The following is a 10,131-nucleotide window of genomic DNA, read 5'->3' on the forward strand; positions in this document are numbered from 1 at the left end:
GAACCAGCCGCAACGGGGAAAGGGGCTCATCGGAGAGGTACCCCACTATCTATCTTAGGGTTCAGGATGGGGGCGGTGGTCGCCGGCGGTGGCGGGGCGGTGGCGTGGGGATCACCGGAGAAAAAGCTCGGCACGGAGGGGCCTAGAGGGATGGCCGGGGCGGCGGCGGGCCGACGGTGGGGAGGGTTTTCGGGGCGGGCCGGGTGGCGCACCGCCGTCCGCGGGTGGCGGGGGGCTGCTGTTTGGCCGGTGGTGGCTGGCGGCTCAGTGCGGTGGAGGTTGAAGATGAACCGCAGGCCCTTGATTTCGTATCCAACGGCTGCAAAATCGACTGACCAGAGATGAAAAAGTCAGTCAACCGACGTGTAGCCTTACCTTGCTAGTGCGTTCAGTTTCGACAGCAAAATTCAGTTTCGACTGTTAAGTTCAGTTTCGACAGTTAAGTTCAGAGATGAGCGGCTGATGTGTTTTACATCTAGCACTTTGTGGTTATGTATATTACATCATGTATTGGAGATGCTATTAGAATTCCACTCAGGTTAACATTGTTCGTTGTCTCTCTTGTCCTGCTTCAGCCTCGACGTCGTACAACTCACCGGAGCTGCTCCAACGATGAAACCCTCCATCACAGCGGAGCAGTACCTCGGGCTCCATCTCCAGACGCCTAAGATCTTCTTCCCCTCCTCCGACAGCCAAGTCAGCCGAAGCATCCTCACTGGCCAACCCAATCACGCTGAGATCGACATGGCTTCGCCAAAGAGGTTGTACACTTGTTGCATCTCTTTTTTACTCTACATGTTATATATATTGTCCACTGAGCACTTGTAGTAATAGGAAATACGATTATTTTATCCTACTATATGAAAAGCAGTGAGGTACCAGGCAACTTAGCTATCCGTGATGGACTCTCTTGAACGCCATCATTATTTATCTCTGTGCGTTTGAGCTGTGCATTTGGCGATGGGCCTGGGAGTTGAGCTAGTATGGCAGTGGCCTGGGTCCAAAGTAATAGAAGTAGCACAAAAACATTTTTTTAGTGTAGGATTTTCCTTGCTCAAGCCTGCCTACTAGAATCGCCAGTGCTTGAAAGGAAAATTGAATGAAAAACATAGGAATTGGAAAGTTTCCTATGGTACTACTTTTCATGAATTTGGTGCAAAGGAATGGAGGAAAGAAAAATTGTAGGATTTGTTCCTTTAGTGTCTCCTTGAAAGAAAAATCTTAGGAATTCTAATTTCCAGTTCTCCTCCTTTTCATACTCCTATTCATGAAGCACAATACTAAGATATAGTAGCATAGTAGCATTATAACCGTACATTTTCTTGTGGTTTTACTTAATCTCACCATGCTTTTTTGCACCCAGATTGGCAAAAATCCTGTTTTTTTTTATTCTCTGTTTTGCACATGCATTCCTATCCTATTCCTGTTTATTTCCTATCCCTGCATTGTTAGAATCCTCAAATTCAAACATGCCCTTACTCAATTACTTCTGTTACAGATATGTGTCAGAGAAAACCTTGTGTGGTTTGTCCTGCTCCTGTGGCGCTGTGTTCCACCCTAGCTCAGCTGCTCCAACGACGGAAGGGTTCACCACAGCAGGGATCCGCTCTCCAGACTGTCTTTCGCCGCCTCAGATCTTCTTCCCCGCCGCCGGTAGCCACGACAACTGCATTACCATCATCAACTGAGCAGATGACCTTGAGAACTACATGGGTCCGCAAGAGAGGTCGCACTCTTCCGTGTCTGCTTACGTTATGTGTCGCTTAATATGATGACATGCTACATTATCTTCGTGTTCACCTATTAGACTCTGAGTCAGGTCCAAACTAATGCTGAAACTTGAGTTTTTAAATGGTTGTGGGGTACATATTGGGGCAGCAATCAGTACTATATGTCTACTATCTGGTTAATCTCCAGTGTCTACTATGAGTTTCATGTTGGGTGCAAACAAACATTAAAGGAGCCATTATCTATATTTTTTAACTAAAGTTATTATCTGCCTGCTATCATTGGTTTTGGGTCTATCCATAGTTTGCTACCATCACTGTGGAGTTGTGCATGCACTCCTTACATAATCTCACTATGTTTTATTCCTATGCATGCCAGTTATTGTACACAATGGAACTGATCATGTAGAGCAAAAGAGACGAGCCTTGCGTGGCAATAAAATTTCATGCAGACGTCGTTCCATGGTGGGCGCAAAGGCAGCCCCCTCCACCCATTTCGGACCGTAATCAAGAGGAAGATAACTGTTCTGAGGGGGATTCAGAAGGAGAAGACCACTCCTATTTACCCCATGAGGTCTTCGCTCTAACTTGGCATGCTGATGTTGGTAATATCATGCATATGGTGCCTTGCATTGCTTACTGTATACATTAAAGATGTCATTTGCTTAGTTTAGACATGCTTTGTGTCAATGCCATCTGTTTAGTTTCTTTATCGTATATGTGAATCATGCAATGCCATCTTGTCTAGCCAGGCATCATATATGTGAATTTTGCAATGCCACCCTGGTTAGCCAGTCATCTTATATGTGAATTATATCATGCCATCATTTTTTTATTACATGTTAAATTTGTCAACAATTTTAGTACATTCAATTACTCTTCCTGTGCATCAGCCATTCGGCACGATCATGGAAAAATCTGGAGTGGAAACAAGGTCTACAGAGCAGACAATGCTATCTGACGAAGCGCATGTCTTGCTGGTTACTGATAGCTCCTCAGTGGAGGATTCATAGACAGATGACCAGTCATATCCCCCCCCCCACCGAGGTGCATGCCCTAACTTGGCAGGGTTATGTTACTCATATCGTGCGTATGGTATCTTGCATTGCTATGTCATTTGCTTAGTTTAGACATGCTTTGTGTGAATGCCACCTGTTTAGTGTCTAATTACCATATATATGAATTATGCAATGCCATCTTGTTGCAAGACATTATATATGTGAATTATGCAATGTTATCTTGTTGCAAGGCATTATGTATGTGAATTATGCAATGCCATGTTGTTTAGGCAAGCGGCATATATATGAATTATACCATGCTGTCCTTTTTTTGTATTTGTGATTGCTTTTGTCGACAATATTTGTATATTCAACTGCTCTTCCTGTGCATCAGCCATTTGAATTGGTGATGGAGAAATCTGGAGTGAAAACAAGGTCTTTAGAGCAGACAATGCTACCTGCTGAAGTAGATATCTTGCTGGTTACAGATAGCTCTTCAGAGGAGGATTCAGAGGCAGATGACCAGTCCTATTATCCCCCTGAGGTGTATGCTCAAACTTGGCAGGGTTATATTACTCATATAATGCATATGTTGTATTGCAATGCTTAGTTTTTACATCATATACACAATATTGAATGCCATCTCCTTAGTTGACACATCATATATGCGATTGCCCTCTGCTCACCTCCTTCATATATAAATCATATATTTCAATTATGTCATGCCATGATGTTTACATAGACAGCATGTATCTGAATTATGGCATGCCAACCCAGTTTCTAAAGACATAATATAGTTATATCATCTCATCATGTTTACATAGTCATCATATTTTAAATTATGTCATTCTATCCGTGAATTATATCATGCCATCATGTTTCCATCGACGGCATGTTTGTGATTTATGGCATGCCAACCACTTTAATAGACACATCATATAGTTATATCATGTCATCCTGTTTACATAGTGATCATATTTTGAAGTATGTCATTCTATCCTGTTTAGTTAGCCATCATACATGTGAAATTGTGTCATGCTATCCTATTTAATTAGCCATCATATATGTGAAATTATGTCCTGCTATTTTGTTTGCTTAGACAACATAAATGTGAATTATTTCATGCCCTGTTTTCTTCCCTACTATCCATTGCGCCTGTCTATCTTACAATGTATGTACATTCAATTACTTTTCTTGTTTATCAGCCATTTCAATTGGAGGGAGTGATGGCAGTATCTGTGGGAGTAAAAACACGGTCTTCAGAAAAGATCGTGCTACCTGCCGATGCAGATAGAACCATAGTTGTACTTGCCCAAGAACCAGCCCCACCACACATAACCCACACTCATGCAGATTGTACCCCTACCCTGTTGGACAGAGAACCAGCTACACCCCTTCTAACCCCAACCCCAGCAGATAGACACCCAGTTCCCGTTGACACAGCACCGTCTCCACCACAGAGCACCCAAACATAAGCAGTTAGTAAGGCAACTACAGTGCCCAAATCACGAGGACCACCACTGCGAACCCGAAGTCAACGCTTAAAGCAGAAGAAGAATTGTTCTCAGGTGAGGTTCTGTAGCTATGGTTAATACTACTTTGCTCTTGCATCACTGTATTTACTGATACCAACTAATTTCAAATTTCAAGGATGCAATTGAAACTCCAATGGCACAACAGGTATGTTTTAAACCTGTTTCTTCAACGTGTTTGGCTGTTTGCTGTTGTAACTTGCTCTATGTTGATTTCAGTTTCAATTGAGTAAAGAGTTATGTTCTCATGCCATGCACATTACAAGTGTTGTTATTGCTGTGTAGTTTCCCACACTTATATTCTGTCTATGCTGCTTTGTCTTAAATAGATATGATTCGAATTGTATCTATCTTGATTTGGCAACATAAACTAGAATGATATAGACCATACAGTGACCATACTACATAGATATATTTTTGTTTCATGCTGTTATCCTGTCCACCTTACTACTGAACTGGTTTACCAAAATGAGTTTCATATACTACATTGTAAACCTGAGATGTGTTTGTTTGTTTCTCTTTTAGAACACAGATAAAATATTGGAGAAGAGTACCATGTTATGCAATGGTAAAGGAAGTAATGCAGATAAGGTTCAAGATAGTGAGACAGCCTTGTTGGTCTCCAAGAAAGCTGATAAAAATTATATTGAAGACACTGAGACAACCCCAAAGTCCTGTCTTGATGTAGTGTTCGAGTTACTGGCTACCACTGCTGGCACCAGCTCTTCGAACTCTTTGCATGAATCAGTTCAGCTTCTTGAGTCTCAACTTCAAGTTGAAAGACATCGATCAGATGTTATGCGACAGGAAGCCGAAGGACTGAGGAAGTCCCTGCAGAATTCAGATGCATACTTTCTAGTGCAACAACAAGCGCTGGAGGACTTAAGCGCCAAACAAGAGAAAGTTAATAAGCTTGCTAAGCATCTTGCCAGCATTATGGGTACCCAGGATATTGTTTCTTGAGCTCTTCTGAAGTGGTTTCAGTTCTAGACTTGTTTTGCTGCGGCATTTATATGCTGCTGTGTTCCCTATATTTGCACTGGTGGTGAACTTTGATGCCCAGTGGATGTAATATGTGTAATAGCAGTGATAGCCTAGTGTAAGTTGCTTGCTTATTTATTTCCTTGTTGTATTGTTTATTTGTTTGCTTGTGGTCAGTGCAGTTCTTTTTCTGCGGTTTGCTAGTGGCTGCAATAACCTATTTTTTAAAACTAGGCCATAATAACCATGGGCTAATATTTACTGTAGTGACACTGCGCCTCCTACGGGCCGTAGAAAAAGTGGGCCTTCTACGAGCCATATAAGTAGTGGGCCTTCTACGGGCCGTAGAAGTAGTGGGCCTTCTACGGGCCGTAGAAATAGTGGGCCTTCTACGGGCTGTAGAAACAATGGGCCTTCTATGGGTCGTATCATCAATGGGCCTTATACGGGCCGTATGATCGATTGGCCAAACATGGGCCAAACAGACCGCATTCAGGCCATAAATGGGCTAGAGTTGGAATCGTCCGTCCATGGGCCGACCATAACAGGCCATCGTTAATAGGTCGTATTTGATGATGCTATGAAAACGGCCCAATGTATTAACGGACCACAAACAGGCCGACTGTAACCACGGGCTGAATTTGGCCCACAAGCAGAAAATGACAGTAACGGGCCGTAAGTAAACGAATGCTGGAAATGAGCCCAAGAATAAATGGGCTCTGAGAAGGCCGAAAGATAACATGGGCTGGAAACGGCCCACCAGAATAACGGGTCGTTAATGGGTATAAAGTGATACACTGTTCTTTATGGGTCAGTTTCACCACGGGCCGTTAATGGGTGTAAAGTGATACACTGTTGATTACGGGCCAGTTTCACCACGGGCCGTTAATAGGCCAAGAGTTACGTAGGGCCTCATATGGGCTGAAAGACGCCATGGGCCATACATGGGCCAGAAGTGAAAACGGGCTGGAATCATATTGGATGGCCCAGATGACGCTACTAGGCCTAATTCAAATAGGGGTAATGGGCCTTGGGTTCGCGGGCTGTAAATGGGCTATATGCGAACAGGCCGTTAATAGGCTTTCCATGGGCCGCCCCGCTACCTTTTGACCAAGTCAAACAGGCCGGCCTTTTCACAGGAATGGGCCTCTGTTGGGTCGTGCCACGTGTCGATGTATCATAGGCGCCTTCTATCCAATGAGTGGATGGCATCTGTCCCAGCGATGAGCCGACACGTGTTTCCTCCAGCCAATGATGATTTTACACGTGGAAAATCCCCATTGGTCGGGGCTGTTAACGGGTTATCGGATCCAAAACCCGACCCGATAGCTTAACGGTGTTCCGTTAGGGTGGATGCCACATGTCGGTCACCCTTGACGAAAGCACTTCTGTGACGCGCGATTTATCGTCATGGAAGTGGACACTTCCGTGATGATAATTTTGGTAATGTCATGGAACACTTCTACGACAGTACAGGTATGACTATCTTGATTCTGTCATAAATTTGTCATGGATGTACATGCATGACAGAAAACGCGACCTACTGTGACAAACACGTATCATCACGAAGTGTATTTTTTTGTAGTGTAGGTAATTGAATACTACGGGTTTAGATTACTACGGTTTTGAGAAAGAAAAATGTTGCCAAACTAGGCCTAGAGTTTTGGTAAAACCATAGTTTGTAAGGTTGTGATATTTCTTTTATCCAAACACCTCAAAACATTTTAGACTACTGTTTTTCTAGAAACCATGGTCTTGCAACAATACTACAAAAATACTCTGCAACCAATCGGGGCCTTGAAGTTTAGGTTTGTTATAAGTCATTTTGACCAAATCTATAGAAAAATGTGCTAAGATCTACAACACCGAATACTTAGTATGACTATATTTCATAAAATATCTCATGAGACTAACTTGGTCTTCTAGATGTTAATATATTTTTCTATAAACTTGGTCAAACTTAAACAAGTTTCACTTGCAATAAACTCAAAACTTTAATTATTTTGAAAGGGAGGTAGTATTTATCTTTGTTGATGATAAATGATGCATGTGTCAATTGTTTGTAGATGGTAGGATATGAGAGTTTTCTCCACATTAGAGCTTAGGTGTCTTGGCACGAGTGCCCGAAATATAGCCATTTGAAAAGTGGACATTAGGATTACAACCATTGCAATTATAAAGTGTTTGAATTACTATTGAAATGGTAGTTACAAAATAATATTAAAATATATAGAGAGAATATAGACAATCTATGCCAGCTACACTGGTACATGACACATGGTAAAGTGGGTAAGTCTAAGCAACTGAGGCTATATATAGTATATGAATGCATAGGATGGAATATGTAAACCAACCGAATTCACCTTCTTGTATATAAATATGAATGCAGACAGTGGAAGCATACACATGATACATAGAAAACAACCTATGTTTGTTTTGCATCGCAAAGCCAAACGTTAGCAATAGAGCCGAGCATAGCATGATCAGCGCATATGGATACATTAACAAGAATGGGAACAAACCAAAAGTGTTTAGTTTGGCATGGCATGGCTTGGAGAGTCTCGTGAAACCTAGCACCTGTCACCACCTGGGCATACCGCCCACAGAAGATAAGAAGCACACAGTTGTAAAGGATAGCCAGCTATCTCTATCTAGCTAGCTAGCTCACGTCCATCCATCTGCTGCTAGTAAGAACAAAATAAGCAAAGCCTGGAAAACACCAAGGCTTCTCCCGCAAGTGTCTTGCCAGTACACGCATTAGCTACTATTTATGCACCTCCCTCTCATATCCCTAGATATCATTGAATTCCTTCCATAGATACACACATATCCATCATTGCCCCTAATATTTGTTCCACCCCAGCACCCATTTCCCAAAGAGCCTCTGCCATGGCAGACCACCTTCAAGTTCAAGAGCAACAAAAACTACTGAATCTACCACCAGGGTTCAGGTTTCAACCGACGGACATGGAGATCATCACCTTCTACCTGGTCCCCAAGGTGTTGAAGAAAGTCTTCAACACCATGGTGGTCGGGGAGGTGGACTTGAACAAATGTGAGCCATGGGATCTCCTAAAGAAGGTAAGCATGGGTGATAAGGGGCGATACTTCTTCTCCCAGAAGGATCTCAAGTACTCCACCGGGATACGGACCAACCGGGCCACGAAGGCCGGCTATTGGAAAGCCACAGGAAAGGACAAGGAGATAGTCCACCCACCGACCATGAGTATCATTGGCATGAAGAAGACGCTCGTCTTCTACAAGGGAAGGGCCCCCAAGGGGGAGAAGACAAACTGGATCATGCACGAGTACAGACTCGAGAGCGGCAAGCAACCCACACCCAACTTGCCCACTGACATCGTCAAAGCCACCACCATTAACGCATCTTCCAAGGTATTTTTAAACCTTAACTCTTAGTGCTCATGACTCATGAATATGCCTGTATATGCATATCTAGCTACTAACCATTGTTGATTTGCACTAATTTAGTTTATCTGTGTTGGTAGGGGGAGTATGTGATTTGTAGAATCTTCCTTAAGAGCACTGGACTGAAGAAGGTGATGATGCCATCATATGACATGTCCATTCCCGTGTCCATGGGGGGAGAACAACAACAGGGCTTCCTCGAATCTACTACATTGGATCCTCTCATGGACTACGACATGTTATCGTCACTGGCATCGTCGCCTCTGTTGCCTACAACTTCTTTGGACCAGCCGCATACCTTTGAGGCCGGATCATTTGTGATGGGCAGTGCGGTGCTTCCAGTGATGAACAACCACTACTTTGGGAACCACTACCAACAAATGATGGCCTTGCCATAGTCATCGATGTCATTCTACAACCAACACCAGCAACAGCACATGATGGAGATGAGTGTAGACCAGGGCTTCATGGTTGGGGTCGATCCTGGGAGCTTTTCATCATCCATAGTGTCTCATGAGGATGCTGTGATCTGGTTGAGCAACAACAACCAGGGTAATGGTGGCACAACAACCTCCGACGAGATCTCATCGATGAACATGGGAATGGATGGCATGTGGAACTACTGATGATCATATGCCCGCGAGAACATATACATGTGTGCATGCATAAAATAATCATCCACCGGAAGATCAGTTGATATATACCAACATCTGTATTGGTTTGTAGCTCATTTTATTTTTTAGCATGATCGCAAGAGAGTTTGTAAGCATTGTCTTGCTTGGCTTGCTTCTCTTGTGCTAGTATTGTGTGTATGTGTAATGCCTTGTGTATGCACCACCCGACGGTGTATATGTGGCTACATTTCCATGTGTTGTAAAATACCTGGTAGTGTGTACAGTACATCATGCATGTTTTTAACCTATGTGGAATAAACTATTTTGTTTAATTATGGATATTTGCCTAGATGTGTTATTGTGGATTTGATTACATATGTGTATTTTATTTGGAAACAAAATTTGGGCATGCACTAATGCAGAGAGATTTCTATCCCCCCTATGAACTCTTACTTCCACTTTGATTTTTTTAAATGCATTGGTTAATTTTTTAAGAAACTGAATGTGCATGTGTATTTATACCCTACTTGTTTTGTTGATAAATGACAAAGCCATCCCCTAAGTGCTAAAAGGCATAATGGTGTAGTGATTTGTGATGGTGGAGTTGCAAGGAAATGTGAATAGCAATAATTAAAAGAGTGCATCATGTGGACCAATCCTTAGTTATGCCTAGTAAATGGTTAGTTCAACGCCCACAGTTGGACTAATACGACCGTTTGTGATAATAACATGGCGGCTATTTGTTAAAGTTGCCTAGGAAAATCAATTTATAAAAAGGTGAAACAAACATATGTGTAGGACATTCAAAATCATTTCTCAAGATCTGGCTATGAATTTGTCGGGGGTTGGATGC

The 10,131-nt window shown here is 42.7% G+C and overlaps 1 protein-coding gene across 1 annotated transcript; it reads left to right on the forward strand.

Annotated features, from left to right (window-relative positions):
- The first annotated feature begins 8,055 nt into the window (after positions 1 to 8,055).
- Positions 8,056 to 9,446, forward strand: LOC119338850 (NAC domain-containing protein 87-like). Its single transcript, XM_037611069.1, has 2 exons — positions 8,056 to 8,631; positions 8,745 to 9,446. The coding sequence occupies exons 1-2, from the start codon at positions 8,128 to 8,130 to the stop codon at positions 9,060 to 9,062; spliced, it is 822 nt and encodes a 273-aa protein (XP_037466966.1). The 5' UTR covers positions 8,056 to 8,127; the 3' UTR covers positions 9,063 to 9,446.
- The last annotated feature ends 685 nt before the right edge of the window (positions 9,447 to 10,131 follow it).

Source organism: Triticum dicoccoides, chromosome 7B (genome assembly GCF_002162155.2).
Source record: "Triticum dicoccoides isolate Atlit2015 ecotype Zavitan chromosome 7B, WEW_v2.0, whole genome shotgun sequence".
Classification (NCBI taxonomy): Eukaryota; Viridiplantae; Streptophyta; class Magnoliopsida; order Poales; family Poaceae; genus Triticum; species Triticum dicoccoides.